General features: G+C 44.9%; 1 protein-coding gene across 3 annotated transcripts; it reads right to left on the bottom strand.

The window, feature by feature from the left end:
• Positions 1-1,068: 1,068 nt before the first annotated feature.
• LOC117711206 (histo-blood group ABO system transferase 1) lies at positions 1,069-22,100 on the bottom strand. 3 transcript variants are annotated; one of them, XM_076937664.1, is made up of 8 exons: positions 21,948-22,037; positions 8,586-8,631; positions 8,162-8,231; positions 7,497-7,553; positions 6,139-6,186; positions 4,813-4,848; positions 4,003-4,137; positions 1,069-2,282 (listed from the first exon to the last, which is right to left on the bottom strand). In XM_076937664.1, exons 5-8 carry the CDS (start codon positions 6,183-6,185, stop codon positions 1,595-1,597), a joined length of 906 nt encoding a protein of 301 aa, XP_076793779.1. In that variant the 5' UTR covers position 6,186; positions 7,497-7,553; positions 8,162-8,231; positions 8,586-8,631; positions 21,948-22,037; the 3' UTR covers positions 1,069-1,594. The 3 variants fall into 3 exon arrangements, with proteins under 3 accessions (XP_076793779.1, XP_076793778.1, XP_034362597.1); XM_076937663.1 differs by lacking the exon at positions 8,586-8,631 and having other exon boundaries at positions 21,948-22,100; XM_034506706.2 differs by lacking the exons at positions 8,162-8,231; positions 8,586-8,631 and having other exon boundaries at positions 21,948-22,076.

The raw sequence follows: 22,100 nt of genomic DNA, 5'->3' as shown, positions 1-22,100 counted from the left end.
CAAGATCTGCTCAGTGCTCTGGCCCAGACCAGAAGGGCTATTTATTTACATTTCAAATGTTGTCTCCCTTTCCAGTTTCACCAATGCAAACACTTCATCTCATCTCTCCTACCCACTGTCTCTATGAGGGTGCTCCCCCTCCCACCCACCCACTCCCACCTCATCATCCTAACATCCCCCTACACTGATGCAACAAGTCTCCACAATACCAAAGGTCTCCCCTCCCACTGATGCCAGATAAAGCAATCCTCTGCTACATATGCAGCTAAAGCCATGAGTACTATTTGGTTGGTGGTTTAGTCCCTGGGAGCTCTTCAGGGAAGGGGGCATCTGGTTACTTGATATTGTTGTTTTTCCTGTGGGGTAGCAATACCCTTCTGTTCCTATACTCCTTCCCCTAACTCTTCCATTGGGGTTCACATGCTTAATCCAGTGGTTAGCTGTGAGCATTCGCATCTGTATTGGTCAGGTACTGGTAGAGCCTCTCAGGGGACAGCTATACCAGGCTCCTGTCAGCAAGCACTTCTTAGCATCAGCAATAGTGTCTGGGGTTGGTGTCTGCAGATGGGATGGATCCCTAGGTGGGGTGGTCTCTGGATGGCCTTTCCTTCAGTCTCTGTTCCACTCTCCCTGCATTTCTTTTACACTAGAGTAATTCTGGGTTAAAATTTTTGAGATGAGTGGATTCCCCTTCCCTCAATTCAGGAGGTCAATTAAATACTGGAATTTAAGCCCAAACAACCCAATGTTCACCTGTGTGTGATAGACAAAAAATAGCATGACCAGGTCTGGTGAGAAGCAGAGAGAGAGAGGGTTTGGTTTTTTTTTTTTTTTTTTTTTTTTTTTTTTTTTGAGTTCCACGCTTTTCTGACCTAGTGGCAAATTCCAGACCAGGCAGAGATACATAGGTATCCTGTCACACACACACACACACACACACACACACAAAACTCAAATGGAAAAAAATGGAAAACCAGCCAAAGACACAATGGACTTCAGGGCCCAAAAACCATTTAGGAACAAGATAAATTAGGTTTTAAGAAATTGTTGCCTGTCTTTGGAACCTGATTCCCTAACTGGGCTGCCCTCTATGGCCTCAGTTTCAAGGGGATGCACCTAGTCCTGTAGTGACTTGATGTGCCAGAGTGGGTTGAAACCCAGGATCTGCCCTCCCCTTTTTAGTGGAGAAAGGGAGGGTATTTGGGAGGAGCAGTCGGGGGACCAGGAGGAGGATGTGCAATTGGAATATAAAGTGAATTCATAAATCAATGAAAAGAGAAAAAAATAAAATGAAGAACACTAGAACTAGGTGTGGTGGCATGCTTGTAACCTCAGGACTCCAGAATTTGAAACAGGAGTATCAGGAGTTCAAGGCCATCCTGGGCCACAGTAAGGCTGAAACAACTGGGAGCTGTTTGAGACTCTGTCAATAAAAAAAATCAAGCAACAATACCCCAAAGCCACTCAACCAAAAATGTGAAATTTGGGGCTGGGAACTGAGTTGGACTCTGACAGTGCAAAGGGAAAAAAGTAGTAATCCCTTTATATTGGAAATTTTAAATGAAAACTAAAGTCTCCAACAGGAATTCAGCTATCAGTTCCTGATTTTCTGATGGTTCTTGGGCACAGCCACATATCTCAGCTTCTTCATGATGGAGGGCCAGCCCAGCAGCTTCTGGTCCCACACGTACTCTGGGGACAGCACTTTCGTAGGCTTATGGTAAAGCAGGTACTTGTTCAGATGGCTCTCATCATGCCACACGGCCTCAATGCCATTGGCCTGGTCCTCCACCATAGCCTCGTGGCAGGCCTTGGTGAGATGGTGCACCTCCACCACTGACCCTCCAAAAAAGCCCCCTGCATAGTAAAAGTCACCCTCGTCCCTGGGGATGTAGGCCTGGGACTTTGGCCTTCGCTCATAGGTAAAGGCCTCTCGGCTGCTACCGTAGAAGCCAGGATGCAGGGTGCCAAAGAGTGCTGAGAGAATCTCCACCCCCACGTGGTCACTGAACTTCATGTCCACATCTGCGCACACCAGGTAATCCACCTCATGCAGAAAGCGCCGCTCTGAGAAGAGGCTGATCATCTCCATCCTGTGCATGGACACATCCTGCCAGCGGGTGTAGTTGCGCACAGTTAGCACCACCAGCCGCCGCCCTGCAGCCAGGGGCACCTGTGGCACATCCGCCGGCCGGTCAGTGAAGACATAGTAGATGACCTTATGTCCCACCATGAAGTGCTGCTCTGCCGTCTCCAGAAATAACTTAAGGAACACCACATACCTGTGAGGGAGGGCAAAGTGTATGGAGAGGTTTAATACAGCTAGAACAAGACTTATCAGGGCATAGGCCCAGGCTGCAGAAACCATGGCTACCCCCTTGATCTCTCCACTTCACAGCTGTCCTGATAAGCTTGCAGGCTGTACCTCACCTCACCCTGCTTTTCTGCAGAAGGCTGCAACATCAGCAACCCATCTTATCATGAGAAGCTGATATAGAGGCCTGAGAGCTTTCAGCCAGGCAGCAGGGCTGACTCCAGACCAAGCAGATCCCCGAAGGTCTCTTGTCTTGGCAACTCCTGCGCAGATCATCTCTCTATGAATCTGTACTCCTGCCCCCAATAATTACAGCCCCATCCTGTGACATTCCACAACCTACACTCTTGCCTTGCATGAGCTGTACTCATACAGCTCTACTTTTAAACCCTTGTGGAATTTGGATGAGTTTTTATGGGTCTACTACCTGCAGCCCTCTTTTGGGTACTCTATAACACACTATCTCAGTAAACAAAAGGTCTCTATACCCCAGACCTTCCTTGTCAGAGGTTTGAAGGTTCCTGGGGACAAGGTACTTAATAACTCATGTATGTCCCTAAGAGTCATCCCACATGAACCCCACCAAAGCAAGAATCAGTCTCATAGAGTAGAGAGGGAAGGAAAGGCAGACACCCTAGAAAGAAAGGCAAGCTTAAACCAAACCCCCAGGTCCAAGGACAAAAGGCTTATAACCCAGGTTCTAACTCATTTTGAAACCCAAGAAGTTTTCATCTCCTTCAGGTAGCTGACACTCCCTTGATCATATCCAGTGCCACATGTCCCCAACATGGAAACAGGGATCCCTATCACCCGGCAAATGTGAAAAACCCTCCCCACTTCAGTGTCAGAAACAGGTAAGTGATAGTTATCCCTGTGCAAAGGTCACCATGGGTTTCCCAGCTAGTACCCTCAGTGGCCTTCTTCTTCCAGACAAAGCACCTAGCTACACCTGACAGGTCTCTTGCTCTTGTACCCAGCAGCACCCAGACAAGGTTGTTTATGTCTTCTTACTGTGAAGTCCTTTCTCCCTAGGGGTAACAGGCATTCTCAGGGTACCTAAGATCTCTCCAGGTAAGTCCAAATCTCTCAAGTCTGATTGATACAAAGGCCTCAGAGTCATTCATTCATGGCCCTCATGCAGCACTGCAGGGAAGAACAGAGCCCTTCTCAAATGCAGGCAACACAAATGGCTTCTCAATCCTCACAGTTTTCCACACAGTAAAAAGGCCATCCTGCATCTTAAATACAAACTTGGAGATTGGTATGCCTGTGCTGTCACCTTGACCATTGTGTGTATATTTATAGGTGAGATAGATAGATAGATAGATAGATAGATAGATAGATAGATAGATAGATATTCATTTATATTCGTGTTTACTCTATGTATTTATGTTTATGTGGAGGCCAGGGGGATGACTTTGGGTGCCTTCTGCTATTCACCCTTTCTGTTCTTCAGACATGTTTGCTTCATTGACTCTGAGGCTCACTGATTGGCAAGTCTGTACAGAAAGTGGCTCAGATCCACTTTTCTGTCCCCTCTACCCCCAATGCTGGCCCCACTGCTGGAATTACAGGTGCTGGCCATCATTCCAAGCTAGTATAAGGGTGTTAGGGATCAAACTCAGTTCCTTCTGCCCTTGAAGCAAGTGTGTTACCCACTAGCCATCTCTCTAACCCCAGTTGCTTACTTTTTGATGGCAAACACAGTCAGTCCAATCGTGGTATTCTGAATCCTGAACTGTTCATTCAGTATGTCGATGTTGAAGGTCCCCTCCCAGATGATGGGAGCCAGCCAAGGAGTCAAGACAAGAACATCTTTCCTACTATATGGGGAGAGAGCCAAGGGCAACATGTGACCAAACATGCCTGCAGAAACCCTTCTCAGATTCCCACCCTCAGCTTCCTGCAGGGCAGATCACTCTCCCAGATGGCCTGGACCAAGAAAGAAGCAGCTCTCACTGACTTTGGGTATAGTTTGCTATATATCGTTTTTGTTCTTCAGAATTGTTTGCTTCATTGACTCTGAAGCTCACTGTTAGGCTAGCCTGTCCAGAAGGTTGACTGGATCAATTTCTCTCTCCCTCTACAAACACTGCTGGGATTACAGGGACATGCCACCATGACAAGCTACTACAACCCTCAACCCCAGCCATAAAAGCAACTGAATTTTAGTACCAGAACACCCATCACATCTCTAAAAAAATCCTGGTCACAGAGACAGAAAACATGGACCAGAAGCCCAAATGTAAAAGGAGATACAGAAGGTGCTCAGTGCCACATACCTGAATCAGACAACCCTAAGATTCTGAAAGTGTTGGTAAAGTAAGGTTAATGAGAATTACAATTATGTCTCTGTTTTTTGTGAGTTAGGTTTTTCCAGTGCTGGAGACTGACTTGGGGTCTCAGATGTACCACTGAACTACTCCTCCATGGCAAGCAATCACTCTTTAGTGCTTTACAACTCCTGGACTACACATGCAGTGACTGAATCTACTCACGTGGATGTTAGCACCTTTGACTGTGGATAGGCCATCCTGAAAGAAAGGAAAATAAAACAGAACTTAAGTTGACAGTAAGGTCATTGGATTCAAGTCTCTATTAGGCAAAAAAAAAAAAAAAAAAAATCCCTGCACCCAAGTCACCTTGTCTGCCCATGATCCTGGGATCCAAGGATGAACTAAAAAAAGGAAGATCCCAGTCTTAGTTGACAAAAAGTAGAGAGAGGAGATCAAGACACCCTACCCCAACTTAAGTCTGGGATGTCTAAAAACGACTTTGATTCGCAAGACTAAATACATCTGTCCCTGGTGCATGCTGATTATCCCACAAAGGCCTGCAGCCTGATTTGTTTTTCTCCTTGCTAATAGCATACAGCATCTTGGCCCTCTGTCTTGGTCAGGCACCAGTTCCATCATCAGTGGAAAGTGATTTCCACAAAACTCCTGAGGCACTGTATGGCAGTGGGTTGTCCCTACACAGGACACCAAGCCCCATGGCAAGCAGAACTACTTCTGCTAGTAAGCTGCATGCCCTATGATGGTTTGTAAGACAGAGAGCAGGGCTGGAGCAATGTGCAGCACCAAGAGCTCTGGCTACCCTTGCAGAGACACTGGATTTAGTTCCAAGCACCCACATGGAGATCTACAACAGTCTATGAGTCCAGGACTAGGAAACTGAGGCCCTTTTCTCCCTTCTTTGTGCACAGGAACAAATGCAGCACACAGACATACGTGCAGCCAAAACACTTATACACATAAAACAAAAATAAATCTTTTTTCAAAAAAAAAATAAGACAAAAAATTCTGCACAGGAAAGAAGCCTGATGACATCTTATTGGGTGAGACTTGCAGGCACCAAAAAAGAGACTTTTCAGGACCCCGTCCCTAGAAGGTACTACAACAGACAGAGGAACAACACAGAATAGGCAAGGAGGGTGCCACGACCCCTAGTAGAAGTCAGTGTTTAGTGGGCACAGTTTACAGGATGGAATATTCTGCAGGTGGATGGTGATGATGGTTGCACCACAGCACAAATGTGCTTGTTGCACTGAACTCTTGCAGTGGTGAGATGTATGAAACTCATGTGTGATGTATGTTGCTCTGAGAACGGTGGTGAACACACGTAAACTCAGCTCTGTACCAGATGAGCTAGCCTGGCTCTTTAAAAGTCAAATGACATGCACTTAGTCAAAAGAAAGTATAGGATTATATGTTCCACTTCCTGTACAGATAGGGACTTCCCAGCTGCCCATGGTATACACACACACACCCCTCTACCCAAACCTCTAATGCAGAGCTTAAGAGCACCATGTGAGGGCCAGATACCTTGACACAGTTGCAACTTCCGGGACATCCAGCTGTCTGATAGCCATGCTGCAGAAAGAGAACACAGGAGACAAGTTTATACCAAGAAGAATTAGGGTTTAGGCACACAGAGCCTGGTGGAAGGGCACAGTGGTGCCTGAGAGTAGAGTGGATCTGTTACAATTATAGAACAGCAACACAGTGATGGCTCCAGGCACTATGCCCACAACACAACAAAGTTCACTGCCCCACACTCACAAGATACTCCTGACTAGACCCTGAGTAGGAAAGGAGTTCCAGAACCTAGCAGACTCCCAGCTCCTTCCTCCCATCATGAAGTAGAGTCTATTCCTATCCTTAACCTGACACAGCAATGATCCTGGATGACTTCAAACCCAGCTTCTGGGAGCCAGAGATAACATGTAATAGATCACTGGTCTGGAACCTGCCAGCCAGACTGAGAAGTAGCATAACCTACACGGGAAAGCCCCAGGGATGGGGCTTCTGCCCAGGGAACCCTCAACCACTAAAAATGTCTGAGACCCCTAGGGAAACACACCTCCCTCTGTACAGCTAACCATAGGAACCTTTGAAGACAGAGTCATCAAAGGTGTGACTGCCTAATAACATAAGTGAGAGTATGACAGAGTGCTTTGTAGTCATGGAAAGGTAACACACGAGAGAACTAGTGGAAACAAAGAGCAGGTGGGAGGCTGCGTAGTCTAGTGGGAATTGCAGCATAGACAAAGATCAAGGCCAGAGCTCCAGCTCAAGAGCATAAATGGCTTGTGCAGGAACACAGGGGTAAGCTGCTGGGGAGGATGAATCAACAGGCTGGATCCAACTATCCCTACCCCCTGTTCTGAAGAATCACTAGCTATTATAAGGAAAATAGGACCGAGACAGACATACAAGTACGTGGCTGATACAAGGTTACAGCAGAACTGGAGAAACAGAGCAAAGTCAGGGGATGCCTTCTCAAAAGACTGACAGGATCTGGGGAAGTTGGAGAAGGAGGGGCTACCAACATGAGTCCAATTATAGAAGGCAAATGACATTGCCCTCAGAAGGCTGCCGGAGAGGTGGGTGGGGAGCAGAACCTGTTCTTGGAGTTGCTTAGGTACATACAGAAAGGAGGATGAGGTGGAAACTAGAGAACACACATGCCCTTTAAAGACAGCAGGGACCAGCTGAGGCCGCACTGAGGAACCTGGAGAAAGACTAGAGTCATCCATGTAGAAATACAGTCAGAAGCCACAAAGCAGCATGCAGCAGAATGCTCAGTCAGCCATTAACCCATCCCCCTACCACATGCATTACTATGACACACATATATTACACAAACACTCATAGACATGTATACACTTTTTAATACTCACCAAGTCTCACCTCCTGAGTTCCCCAACACCTGGATTCTGTGGCTCAGGAACCCATAGCTATGGGAAGGACAGGCATGAGGACAGATGATTATGACACAGACCTGAGACCAGCTGTCTGCCCTAAACTTCAAATGTACCACTATACCCAGAAGAAAGAGCACAGAAGTCCCCAGTGGGAATCCAGGTCCAGGTGACAGGTCTAAGCATGCTCACCCATGGGAAGAAGAGGTGGTAAGAAGGGCTCTGGGAATAAAGCTTGCATCTGAACACCTGTAGCAGTTGCAAATAGTTCCTACTCCATGCCAGGAACCTTACAACACAAGGCAATATCAAGTAATATTTCTTGCTTGTGTCTACACAAGGCCCAGGAGACATGGCAGTGTCTTTGGTCTGTGTAGGTTCACAGATCATCTGCAAACAGAGAGGGCAAAATTTCTGCCCCTAAGTCTGATCATCCCTTCCCTAGGCCAACCATCACAGCTAGAGATAAATAACAAACAGCTTTTGTGTAATCAGAGGCTTCACTATGTAACCAACAAAATCTAGACATGCCTCTGTGGATGCTGGTCCAAGAGCAGCCTCATCATTGCTGTAGTAGTAGGGTTACAAACAGTTCAGGATACCCATCATAGTCTCAGCCCTTCATCAGCATCCTAAATTCTTACCCAAAAAAGACTAAGACAAGCACTATGAAGGGAAGGATTCCAATGTGAAGGGAGTAGCATTTAGATCCTCCTGAAAAACAGCAACACAGAATCCAGTTACTCACCAGCTACTTGGACCTGACTCTCCTCCAGGCCCGTCCTGAGATTCAGAGGTCATCCTGTGGCCTGCAGCAACCACTCAATATCAAGCAGCCCCAATGTGAGCTGGAGCTGTAGCCCCACTAAGCACTCAGAGGGGAGAGAAGGTTGTTCCCTTCAAGCTCATGACTCCAGCTGCTCCTCTAGGTCCCTGGTGTCCTCTCGGGCCCTCATGTCCTCATGCCCCTGAGCACCCCTTCCCATGATAAATTGAAAACCAAAAGGTCACCATTGGATCCATCACAGGAGGCTAGGACTGGCTCCCCTGCTGGTCCCATATACTTACATCCACAGGGACATCAAATGGTCTTTTCTAGTGAATTATTCTCCTGCTGAAGTTGAAACCAGGGGTTGATAAGTAATAGGCAAGTATCCCACCACCAATGACCTATAGCCCTAATACCTCAAATGATTTTTATGTCTCTAGAAGATATATGTTCTCATAATTAAGCCCCAAATATCCTAATAACATATATCTAAAAAGACACATATGCCAGCTCTGGAGAAAAATCTCAGTGGATAAACATTTTGCCACAGTCAAACAAGCATTAGAACCTCAGTTCATATCCCCAGAGCCAATACAAAAGACAGACACCTGTAATCCCAGCACACCTATGGTGACATGGGCATGAGAGTTGGAGAAATTCGTGAAAGCTCACAGGACAGCTTCTCTGGCATATACAGTGAAAAAGAACAGAAGAGACCTTGCCTCAAACAAGATGAAAGCCAACGATGGAGACCCACAGTTGTCCTCTGACTGTCACATGTACACCCACACTCACGTGATATTTTTAAGGCTTATGTCTAAAAATACTTGCCTTTCTCAGTCCCAGCCAGTTACTTTCCCTTTTCACCTACCTTATGTAGTATGTTTTTAAACATTTCATGTATTTATTTGGTTGTACATGTGTGCACGCTGCATGTCACAGAGCACATGTAGAGATCAGAGGACAACTTGTAGGGGAGGGTTCTCTTTATTATGATGTGGGTTCAATGGACTGAACTCAGGTCATCAAGTTTGGCATCAATGATCTTTACCCACTGAACTATCTCATTTGTCACTTCTTATGCTTTCTCTCCATGTCTCCAAATCCTCCCACAATGGAACAATTGATTTCTAAAATACTCTAGAAATGTACAAAGAGAAGGTGACATTTGAACTTTATTTGTTCTCATTATGTTCTCCTCTCCCTTTGGATAGTTACTAATTTAGCTATAGAGGAATCTAACTGAAAGCAATATTTGCCCAATTTTGAAATAAATACATATTTTTTTTAATTCAGGGGCTTAAAGGATGCCATAACAGTTAAGAGCTCTAACTGATCTTTCAGAGAACCAGCATTCAACATCCACCTGCCAGCTTACAACTGTCATTACCACCGGTCCCAGGGTATTCAATGCCCTCTTTGGGCCTCCATGAACACTGACCACATATGGTACACAGACATTCATGCAGACCAAACACATGTACACATAAATTTAAAATAAAAATAAAAGTTAATTTTTTCCAGACAGGGCTTTTCTGTGTAGCCCTGGCTGTCCTGGAACTTGCTCTGTACACAAGGTGGGCCTCAACCTCAGACATCTGCCTGCCTCTGCCTCCTGAGTGCTGAGATTAAAGATGTGGGCCACAAACAAGCACCTAAAAAACTTTTTGAGGTATAATTTACATCTAAAAACATGCCTGTTTTAGATATTGTTTGATAAACTTTGAACAAAATCCTCCTTGCTGTCTATGCCCCAACATTTCCCTTGTCATCTACACAGGAGGCATGAGACACATGTGCCCTCTTGTCTGCCTGCTTACATAGCACAATGGTGTTGAGACTCACGACAGGGTCATTTGTGAAATTTTGAAGAATCACTGGGGTCTGTTGGCTTCCAACATAACTAAAAAAACTGAGACTTGGGGTCAGACAAACACCATACCTCAAAAGATTCCGTAAAAAGGGATGAAGTAGGACACCTGATACTCATAGGCGCGCGCGGGCGCGCGCGCACACACACACACACACACACACACACACACACACACACCTTTAAAAAAAACATTGACTAAAAGTCTCTGCATGGATGGTGAAAAGGTTCATGAAGCTCACTCCAATCTAAGGAGTCACTGGTATTTCCCAGCTGTGGGGAGGGAAGAGTCCATTTTCTTCAGGACGACAGCCCCTGAGGAGCTGCTCATGCTCCCATAGATTATCCTACATACAAGCAAATACAAGGACCATCAAGTGGACTATATGAGCTTTTAATAAACATACATAGAAGGAGAGAGGCTGTAGGGTCAGGAGCAGAACTGAGGAGGAGCTGAGGGATATTCAGAGAGGACAATGCATAGCAGAACATCCAAGTTCAATTATCCACACCCTCTTAGGTGGCAAACAGTCTCCTATAAATTCTAGCTCTAAGAGAGCATCCTGACACCTCTGGCCTCAGCAAATACCTGTGCATATAACCACACAGAGACACATACAATTTACATAATTTACATAAAATAATAAAATTTTAAAACAAAAAAGTATTTAAGCGCATAGATGGCTCCATTTCTGGATTCTGTATCTACTCTATGGAGCTGTTGTCTACCCTAACTCCAACCTGCCCTGACAACCGTGGCTGAGTAATACAGCTTGGGGGAATTTTCTCCAGGTATGCTTTTGTCTTTCAAAATATTTTGGGACCTTTGAATATCTGGGTAATTTGGAACCACTGAATTTCCATAGAAAGTTTAGTTTCCATTTGTTAATTTCTATAAAAATTCTTCTGGAATTTGTCTTGGTGTCATGTATGCTCAACCCACCAGCTGAGGCAGAAGGCAGCTTAGCAATATCAGATATTCCTACCTATGCATAAGTACCTATGTATTCCTTTCTGTTAGCAAAATTTAACTCAATAGGCTTTAGTGAAAATTGTATAATATTGTCAAAAGTACGTCTAGTTTTCAGATATGACTGAAATTTATTTTTTTTATTTTGATGCTTAGTGGATCCTTGTAGGACTATGAAAGGGGTCTTGGTTTTGGTCAAAGCACTGGCTGGAAGTCCAGAGACCCAACAGGTGTCTACTGCTTGTGAGAGGTGGGCATCTATTCCACCGCCCTCCCAGAATCCAGGCTCCTGACACATGGCATGGAACTCCATTGACCTGCACTGTTCAGTCACGTTTAGGGCAATGCAGCCCTGCCCAAAGAGCACAGGCAGAGGATATGACTACGGGGGGCGGGGGGTGTGCACATCCAGATTCAACCATCATCCCTCATGCCAATAAAGCCATTTTGGAAACCTAAGGACTTTCACATGTTGTTGGGACCTGCAGTGAGGAACCATGGAGAAGCCACTGTAGCCACAACTGCCATGCCTAACTTCCCGCCTGGAGGAACTTTCAGCATTCCCAGCCACCCTACCCACAGATTCTAAAAAGTATTTTGCTATAAAACTAATTTAGGCACTGACTCTGGTTCCTGAAACCTTGTTCAGATGACATAGTCACTGAGCATGTAACATATAAAGAAATGAGACATGAAAATACATGTATAAAGGATCAAAGGTAACTGGGACCACACACAGAGAAGGAAAGTCAGCACTGGAAGCATGAGGAGAAGAAACCAAACACCTAACAATGGGTGCACAGCTTAAGACTTGAGGAGTATTTTTTCATAATTTGTCATACTGAATTTAAAAGAAGTAGATGTGAAAAGAAAAGATAGCACAGTATAACATATATAAAGGAATATTCATGACACTGAGACCATAGTAAATATTTCTGGTAAAATTAACAAAACAAAGAAATAGACACAGACAAGAATAATGGAGGTCAGAACCTACAGCCACGATAATGGCCTGGGAGGGACAAAGACTCGGTATCAAGAAAACAGGAGGAAAAACTCCAATAAACAGCCATACCCAAAAGAGAAGGAAGTAGACAATAAAGATAAGAGTGAAACTAAACAAACCAGAAAGAAACAAAGACACAGTAAAAAAAAAATAATAATACCAAAGGTTAATTCTTTGAAATCATTAACAAAATCAGGAAAATTAACTGGTAAGTACGAGAGAAACAGGCCAGGCAATCATGGCTCATACCTTTCATTATAGTACCAGGAGGTAGAGGCAAGTGGGTATTTGATTCAATGACAGCCTGGTCTATAAAGTGAGTTCAAGAACAACCAGAATTACACAGAGAAACCTTGTCGGTGGGGGATGGGGGGGAACAGAAGAAAAAGATGTTGAGAAAGAAATGACTAAAATCTAAATGTAAGAGCAGCTCCAATGCCAGTATAAATGCACAGGAAAAACATGTGTTTGAGTCTCTGTGACACTAATTAAGGCCAAGATGCACCAGATGTGACCCCAGATGCATGATCATAAAAGGGGAGATAACTACAATCAATGAGCACTTTCAATGTCTAGCGTCAAGAAACAAGACACATTGGGGTCGGGGTGGGGGTGGGGGGTTGGCAGGAGCAATTTCTCAGTGATATATCTGCTTTCTAAACACTTAATGTACATTAAGGAAAAAATACACACACACACACACACACACACACCCTTTGAGCAGGCACTTTCTGCCAGGACAGAGCACCAGCTTGTATGCTCCTCTGAAGACACAACATTCTTTAGGCCTCCAGGAGTTCCGCTGCATGCAGGGGAACTGGGCAACAGACCCACAGTCCGAAGGCCTCCCAAGAGATCTGCTGCAGCAAAGCAATGAATCAGCAGCTTCTCTGCCCATCTGAAAACCCCGCAGTCTGAAGTCCTTACAGGAGGTCTGCAAAAGCAAGGACCACAGCCTACCAGGAGACTAGCAGCAACCCAGGGACACAAGAGGCAAGCACTGGACAAAGACACACAGACCAGCTAACGCCAGGAATAACTAGATGGTGAGAGGTAAGTGCAAGCCAAGAAGCAACAGAAACCAATATACTTTGCATGATCATAATCTGGTTCTACCACAGCAACAAACCCTGGATAACTCAACACACCTGAAAATCAGAAAGCTGACATAAATACTATCTCATGAAGATAACATAGTCCTTTAAAAAGGATATAAGCACCTCACTAAAAGAAATACAGGGAATCAAGGGTAAATAGGTAGAAACTCTTAAACAGGAAACAAATAAGTCCCTTAAAGAAATACAAAAAAAAACACAATAAAACAGGTGAAGGAATTAAACAAAGCAATGTGAGACCTAAATGTGGAAATAGAAACAATAAAGAAAACACAAATGGAGGCAACCATGAATATGGAAAACCTAGGAAAGAGGTCGGCAATCACAAATATAAGCGTCATCACAGAATACAAGAGATAGAAGAGAGAACCTCGGGTGTAGAAGATACCTTAGAAGATATTAACACAACTGACAAGAAATTCAAAACACAAAAATCTTCTAACCGAAAACATCCAGGAAATACAGGACACAGTGAAAACAGCAAATCTAAGAATAATAGGAATAGAGGAGAGTAAAGATACCCAGCTCAAAGGACCCAAAAAACATCTGTAACAAAATCATAGAAGAAAACTTCTCCAACCTAAGGAAAGAGATAGCCATAAACATACAAGAAGCCTATAGAACACCAAATAGATTGGACCAAATAGATTGGACCAGAAAAGAAAATCCTCTTGTCACATTATAATCAAAATACTAAATGCAAAGAACAAAGAAAGAATATGAAAAGCTTCAAAGGAAAAGGCCAAGTAACATATAAAGGCAGACCTATCAGAATTACCACAGACTTCTCAACAGAGACACTAAAGCCAGAAGAGCCTGGACAGAGGCCAGGCAGACCCTAAGAGAACACAAATGCCAGCCCAGGCTACTGTACTCAGCAAAACTCTCAATCAACGTAGATGGAGAAACCAAAATATTCCAGGACAAAAAAAAATTCAAACAATATTTATGTACAAACCCAGCCCTACAGAGGATTCTAGAAGAAATACCCCAACACAAGGAGGGTACCTACACCAAAGAAAAAAACAAGATATTAATCATCTACAACAAAGCAAAAAGGAGAGAATCACATGCACATAATGCCACCTACAGCAGCAAACATAACAGAAACTAACAATTCTCGGTCTTTAATATCTCCCAATATCAATGGACACAATTCCCCTATAAAAAGACCTAAGCTAACAGACTGGATGTGCAAACAGGATCCAGCATTTGGCTGCATACAAGAAACATACCTCAATAAGACAGACAGCCACTATCTCAGAGTAAACAGCTGGAAAAAAGGCTTCTAAGCAAATGATCCCAAGATGGCATCTGGAGATGCCATCCTAATATCCAATAAAATAAAAAAACTCCCCATGTCCAGCATCCCCAGTGTCTGTGCCCTGTGGTGAAGAGGACACTGGACCCCATAACCCTATAAGAATGGATACAAAAACGTGGTTCATTTACACTATGGAATATTACACAACTATTAAGAACAAGGATATCAAGAGTTTTGCATGCAAATGGATGTAACTAGAAAATATCATTGGGAATGAGGTAACTCAGACCCAAAAGGACATGCATGGTATATACTCACTAATAAGGAGATACTAGCCAAAAAAAAAAACTACAGAATAACCAGGACGCAAACCATAGGACTCAAGAAGGTTAACAAGCTGAAAGACCCAAGTGAGGATGCCTCAATTCCACTCAGGGGGTAGAAGAAAGCAGTCATGGTGGGCAGAGGGAGGGAGGGAACTGCATGGGAGAAGGGACATGGAGGGGAAGGTGGGAACATGATCAGCTAGTAGGGGGAACAGGACTGAAGCCCTGAGGGCCAGAAGAAAAGATGTAAACAGGCAGCCTTGGGAGGTAGGAGGTAGGGGGACCCTCTAGTATCTACCAGAGACAGGGGAGGTGAGAGACCCTCAGGACTCAAAGGGAGAACCTTGGCTGAAGTGCTCTATAGTAGGTAGGGAGAACTTGTAGAGTTCACCTCCAGTGGAGTGACAGGACAGCAAGTGGAGGAATGAGGTTGCCATCCCACAAGTCAAAAGCTCTTACCCAGAATTGTTCCTATCTGAAGGAACTGCAGAGACCAAAATGGAGAATAGGAGGTCCAGTGACGGGCCCAAATTGGGATCCAGATCATGGGGAGGCCTGGGTCCCTGACACTGTTACTGATGCTGTGGTGTGCTTGCAGACAGGAGCCTAGCATGGCTGCCCTCTAAGAGACCAAAGAAGCAGAGGAAAGAGTCAGATACAGATACTAGCAACCAATCAATGGATAGAAGCCAGTGACCCCTGTGGTTGAATTTGGGGAAAGCTTGAAGAACCTGAGGAAGAGGGCTACTCCATGGAAAAACCAGCAGTCTCAACTGACCTTGACCCCGAGATCACTCAAACACTGAACCACTAACCAGGTAGCATACACCAGCTGATATGAGGCCCCAGACACATATACAGCAGAGGACTGCCTCGTCTGGCCTCAGTGAGAAAAGATGCCCCAGACTTGAGGCCCCAGGGAGTGGGGAGGCCTGGTGGGGGTATGGACATCCTCTTGGAGACAGAGGGTGGAAGGAGGTAAGGAATGGGGAGCAGAAGGAGGCAGACCAAGAGGGGGATGAAATCTGGACTGTAAAAAAGTATAAAAAAAGAATTAAGAAATAAAAATAAATATTTTTTTAAAAAATGAGAAACAAAACAAAATAAAAAAACCATCAATTACGTGATCCAAAAAGAAGAAGAAGAAGAAGAAGAAGAAGAATGTATGAGGAGCTAGCCATGATTGCACAGGCCCTTAATTCCAGAACTCAGGAGGCAAAAGCCTGGAGATCTCTGTGAGTTCAAATTCAGCCAAGAACTTAAGTCCAGAAAAACCTGTAGTGTGTGTGTTTGTGCACGCTTGCGTGTGGGAATGTGTGTGTGTGTGTGTGTGTGTGTGTACATATATGTATATATGCATCATGTATACATGTATATACAAATACATTTATATGTATACATGATGTTTATATGTATGTATTCATACACTTACGTATTTATGTGATGAACTCTCAAAATTAAGGAAATACAAAATAGGATTCCTTAGCTCATTTAAGAGGGAAAAAAGATGATTGTGGGAAGCCATGGCAAGGCCTTACTCTTGGCAAACACTCAATCTTAGCTCTCCTACTATCCTTCTTTCTGCTTACATTCCATGATTCACTTGTTGGTTCTCAGAACTTCAAACAAGGCCTCATAGCAACCCACCTTAGTAACCCTTCCTCCTGATCTCTAGGTTTACCAACATCTTGCTACATACATGTTATTAGAACCCCTGGTAATGGCAAGGCTTTGTGAGAACAACAGGTATAACTTAGTTAGACCCCAAAGCTGCAGCTAGCTTCCTCCACCTGCAAAGCCCTCTTTCCTTTCCTACCCCTCCCCATATCCTGTTTTCAGAGTATATACCTCTGTGAACAATAAAAATTTTGCCAGCTTGATCAGACTTCTTGACTTGCTGTGCCTCCATGTGTTCTCGCACATCTCAGTCCGCTCCACAGGATCTAAAGGTCTCACTTGATAGTCCAGCTGGCCTGGACAGATTATAAGGCGTTTTAGCTGGGCATTGCTTCCTATTGCATAAGCACAAATCAAAACCACGGTCACAGCCAGCTGTGGGTCTCTGTGAGTTGCAGACTAGCCAAGGCTATGCTGTTGTGTTTTGTTCAATTCTCACCAAGCATCACTCGCTACTTCTACATGGAATAAAAAGTTGCTATGTGTGCTCAAACAGGCTCTGGACAAGCAGCCCACACACAATGTAATCACTTGCACAATATTCAATAAACATTCTTGTCAAGCACTGAGGACACCCAGAGCAAAAATGGAGACCCAAGAAGCAGCCACATTGCTGGTTGCTCCGTTCCCCAGGAGCCTGCAATTTCTAAGAAGCCATTTCACACAGCAGCCATGGCCACATAGCTCACCAGCCACCACTGTGTGTAAACTCCAGGCTTAAATTCTCTGGTGGGAGTCCTCTCTACCTCCTGCACTGCACCAACTTCTGGGGCTGGGCCTCCCCTGAAGTGGCCCTCCTCCTAACACACTCACTTCATAGGCTCCCACACACCAGGCTTCTCACTTACACAGAGACTCACATCTCCGAGCCTATGACCTATTCCTGCTGACTGTGGCAGGCGCACTTCCTGGTCCCTGGCTTGCTCATACCAAACAGTGTTCACTGAATTTCACTGGGAATAAAAAGAGATTCAACAATGACAGTAGCTTAAGAACAGGACCTAATTTGTCAAGTGCCTCAGATAACTGAACACGTTAATCTCTAAGGTATTTGTCTTGATGCCAGATGCCAAGATGTCTCCTCCAGACAGGGGCCAGGTCCTGAACTGGGGTCTGAATGAATGAACATCCACTGCAGAGTTCCAGGTCCTCTGAGGACCCCAGAATGACTGAAATGACTAGTCTCTGACCTGAGGCCATAAGAAGTCAGGAACTGGTTTGTTCCTTATCCTGACTGAAGACTGAGTCATAGACATCGAAAGTTATCACATTATGTACTTTATGTCTTTTACTACATGATGACTGTTAACATATATTGGGAAGGAAAGGTGACAACTAAACACTGGGTGGAGGGGTAAAGAAAGGACAGACAAGATCCTAGGAAAGCATTCCCAATGACAGAAGCAGGGGTTGTAGTCATATAACCACAACTCCACTCACCCTTCCCACTGTGTCTCCAAACCTTATTCCCATAGCAAGAAGGGAGCACCTCACCCCTTCACACTCCAAGGACTTACTGAGACATCAGTGAGCCTAAAGACAGCATGGCTGACTGAGCACTAACACTGTGACTGTTGGAATCACATGTGTCCTGCTCCGAGTGACTCCATACTATATAAGTCAGGGTTCTCTCAGCCTATGCATTGCCATAAAGGGCTCCGTCATCTGTCCAGCACAACCCTTCCAGCAAAGAATGATAAAATCCTTATTCCTCGAAATAAGAAAGGAGTTACCCTATGGCCCTATGAGATGATGGGTGTGAGTTGAGAGTAGAGGAACATGTGCACATATTAAAATCATATCTGTGAAAATGGACTGTGTGGTAGTTTACATATGAATAACACAAATGGACTTATACATTTGAATGCTTAGTCAGTGGTGAGGGACACTGTTTGAGAAAGATTAGAAGTGTGGCTTGTTAGAGTAGGTGTGGACTTGTTGAAGGAAGCTTGTAACTGGGTATGGGATTTAATGGTTCAAAAGCCCAGGCCAGCCCCACTCTCCATCTCACCCTCTGCCTGCAGCCTGGACATGAAGATGTAGCTCTCAGATACTGCTCCAGTGCCATATAAGCCACCGTGATGATACTGGACTATAAGGCTCTGGAACTGTAAGCCTGCCTCAATAAAAAGCTTCCTTTTGTAAAAGTTGCTGTGCTCATGGTATGTCTTCTCAGCAATAGAACAGTGTTTAAGACAGAAGTTGACACCAGGGAACAGGGTATTGCTGTGACAGGCCTGACCATGCTTCCTGTTGGCCCAATGTGAACTCTAGGACTTTGGACTAGAAATGTGGTTGAACTCTTTAAGGGGATTTAATGTGCATCTCAGTAGGAGCAGGGAAGACAACAGCTGACAGTGATGTAAATAATGAGAGCCCAGCTCCACTTCAGAGGGAAGAATATCCCTGAGCGGCCTGAGGACCATGCTTGAGATATTTTGTTAAAGACTGTGGCAGCTTTCTGCCCTTGTCCAATTGAAGGCTTTTGGATGAATGGTGTAAAATGGGCAATTACAAAACAGCCTAGTATTGACTGTAGCACTTGGTTGTTAGTGGTAACCCTTATGCAGATCTATTATGGAAAGGTGCAAGCTGGACAAAGAGAAATACAAAATACCCTATGTGAGAAGAGAAGGAGCACCTGAACATGTGATGGAGCTAAGCCCAGTGCTCGAGGAAATAAGTAGTTTAAAGAAAAGCCTGATGCACCTCACTCGGTCCTCACCCTATCTAAAGGGATTTCCTGTGTCCCTCTCCCTTTCTCTGTGCTTACTCTGGGTGTAGCTCCCATTTTGCTGAAGACACCAGCTTGTCCAGGAGTCTGCCTGTGACTGTGCCCCCACTCAGGGAGGAGAAGAACAGTAGAGGGGAGCTTGAACATGATCAGCTGTGCCTGAGGCCGAGAGCCTTAAGGGAAGCAGATGATGATGCATATGGCTGCTCAGATGGGGTCACCCACACAATGGCATTTCTACTATCACTATGCTACACCTGCTCCAGGTTGACCCACACTCCTTCACTGCAGCATCCAAGTCCAATGTCCCACAAGGATGTAGGCAGGGAAGGATACATCCAAGAATACAGATCCTCTGATGCCCCAATACCCTAATGACCAAGTTCCAAGAGGGAACCCAAGATGGCTCCTCCAGAGACCCAGGCTGGTGCTCAGAAGCCCCTTCCTTCCCTGCCTATGCAATCCAGACCATTATTGTGGGCATACACTCACACCTAAGGAATATCTATCTTTCTAACTATCTATCTATCTATCTATCTATCTATCTATCTATCTACTTGTCTATTTCTTCTATCTATCTCATATACCACACACACACACACACACACACACACACACACACATGCATATGCCCTTCCTTCATTAGTCTCACCCCAGAGCATCCTGAGCTGTTCCTACCTTGAGACTTGGCTCTCTGAAAGGTCCAAGCAGTTGGTTACACACTACAACTCCAGTTGCAGGACTGAGCAGCACCCTCTGCATCCCCAGCCCCATAGTCCTGTACCAAGACCTAGAATTTGTCCTCTGGCTGATAGGGCCAGTAGACTCACAGGAACAACAAACCCTGCAGGTAGGAGGAGTGACTGCACAAGAATCATGGTGCCAGCAGGTGTCCTATTCTGGCTAGTGCTTCCAGGCCTGTTCCAGACCTCTTCACACTTCTGTTTCTTAGCAGTGTTCTCCTAATTCACTTGTAGTGAGAACACAGAGTCACCCAGAGATGACAGGGTCAAACAGAATGAAGTTTGGTGCACACAAAACTTGTTTAAATTTTAATTCATACTTCTTGTTCCTTTGTCATGTAATTGCTGTAAACCTTGATCCTCCCACTCCTGTTAGCCATGGGCTCCATGGACATAGTACAGCACTGCATAGAAACGCACTGTGTGGCAGAAACGTGGAGCCTTAGGGCCATAGCATATCTCACCATCGACCCTCACTTCTGTCCTAGCCATCCATCTGGCTTTCACTACCTGCTTTAGAGCTAGGAGGTTTTCTCTCCAGGGAACTGGAAAACAGCCAAGCAAATCACATGATTCTATTCTCCCTCCTCCCATCACTTAGCCCATTAGAAGGGAGACGCCTTCACAGTTTATATGCAGGAAGACTCGAAGCTGTGGAGATACCTACCTACCCTTCCCAGCCTTCAATACAGAGTCAGTAGAGTAAGTTTCTTGTAAAACACTGACTTAGAACTGGGCATTTCTTTCCCTTTGTGTAGTGGCTTCCCTAACACACACACACAGCAGAGACTGACCCAGGCACTTTGCAGGTAGAGGCAGGAAAGTCAAGATGTCAAGGTCTCATCCTTGACTACCTAGTAAATCCTACATCAGCCTGAGATAAGACACTCAGTCTGAACAAAAGACTAATTTTAAATTTTATGTGGTGGAAGCAAAGTCCCCTGGACAGCTAACACAAAGATGAGGGATATAGCCTGGGGACTCACACCTGTGGGGACAAGGTATTAGAAAGACTACACAAACAGGTCAGTGGGACACAAAGGAGAGCTCAGAAATAAGTCAGTCCACTGGTCTTTAGCAAAGAATTGAGGCTAATAAAATGGGTAAATGACAGTCCTGGATCCCTTGAACAATCACATGCAAAACAAACAAGTACAACATTTCTCTGCCTTCATAAATGTTAATTCCATGCAGCTTAAGTCACAGATTTAAATGCAAACCACTTACTATAGGCCCACTTAGGAGGAAATGGAGACTATGGAACTTTTAGTGATGACCTTTCAGATACAATACCAAAGGGCAGATACCTGAGAGTCATGATTAAAGCTACTCTTCCTTAAAATTAATATTTTTCTCCTATAATAAATGCAAAAAATGTGAAATGTACTGATTGCAAAAGACAATCCAGGACTACAGTCCAAAGTACATAAGGAATTCATAAACTCCAGTCACATAAAACCTACCAACCTGAATGTGGTGGTTAAACGTAACTGTTAGCACGGTAAGAACTAGCATCAACTAAGACACATCTCTGGGAAGTCATTTTAGTGATGAGTTGATGAATTGGGTGGACAACAGCTTCCTGAAGTGGCCCAGTTATAGAAGGGTCCAGGGAAGAGCCTTGCTACCTGCTTCCCTCATTTAGCTTCTTGCGGTAAGTGTGCCTCTCAGGGGAACCACTGACACCACTGCTGCTTGTCAACACCCTCATCTGAGAAACAGTTCAGTGGCTGCACTGTGAACATGGCAACAACTGCCCCACTTACCCACCCATCATCACTACACACACACAAACACACAGATCCAGGGACCTTCAGGGTTCCTGCCGGCTCAGCTGGCCAGGTCCTGGAGACTCTGAACCACTGGCCCGTCCCAGAAACAAGGAACCCAGAACCAGATGGTAAGCAATCTATGAAGGGTACCCACAGCCAGCCCCCTTCTCACCCCTCAGCTCACCTCTGAGGTTCATGTCAGGACTCAAGATGGTTCAGTTTCTGCGCAGCAAGTTGTTAGGCACAGGCCAGACCTCAGGCACACAACAGGACTCACCCGCAGGAGAGACAATACCCAGCTCTGAACACCTGTGGGCGGGGAAGAACTCTGGCAGAC

Source organism: Arvicanthis niloticus, chromosome 6 (assembly GCF_011762505.2).
Source record: "Arvicanthis niloticus isolate mArvNil1 chromosome 6, mArvNil1.pat.X, whole genome shotgun sequence".
In the NCBI taxonomy this organism is placed as follows: Eukaryota; Metazoa; Chordata; class Mammalia; order Rodentia; family Muridae; genus Arvicanthis; species Arvicanthis niloticus.
The sequence above is the reverse complement of the archived record's forward strand: the minus strand, read 5'-3'. Positions and strand labels throughout refer to the sequence as shown.

What these genes read in the sequence shown, in the direction of transcription:
- LOC117711206 (XM_076937663.1), bottom strand. An exon ending in TCAAAGGTGCTAACATCCAC is followed by an intron (nt 4,138 to 4,812) that starts GTGAGTAGATTC and finishes CTCCCCATATAG; the next exon opens with TAGGAAAGATGTTCTTGTCT. An exon ending in ACTGTGTTTGCCATCAAAAA is followed by an intron (nt 2,283 to 4,002) that starts GTAAGCAACTGG and finishes CCTCCCTCACAG; the next exon opens with GTATGTGGTGTTCCTTAAGT.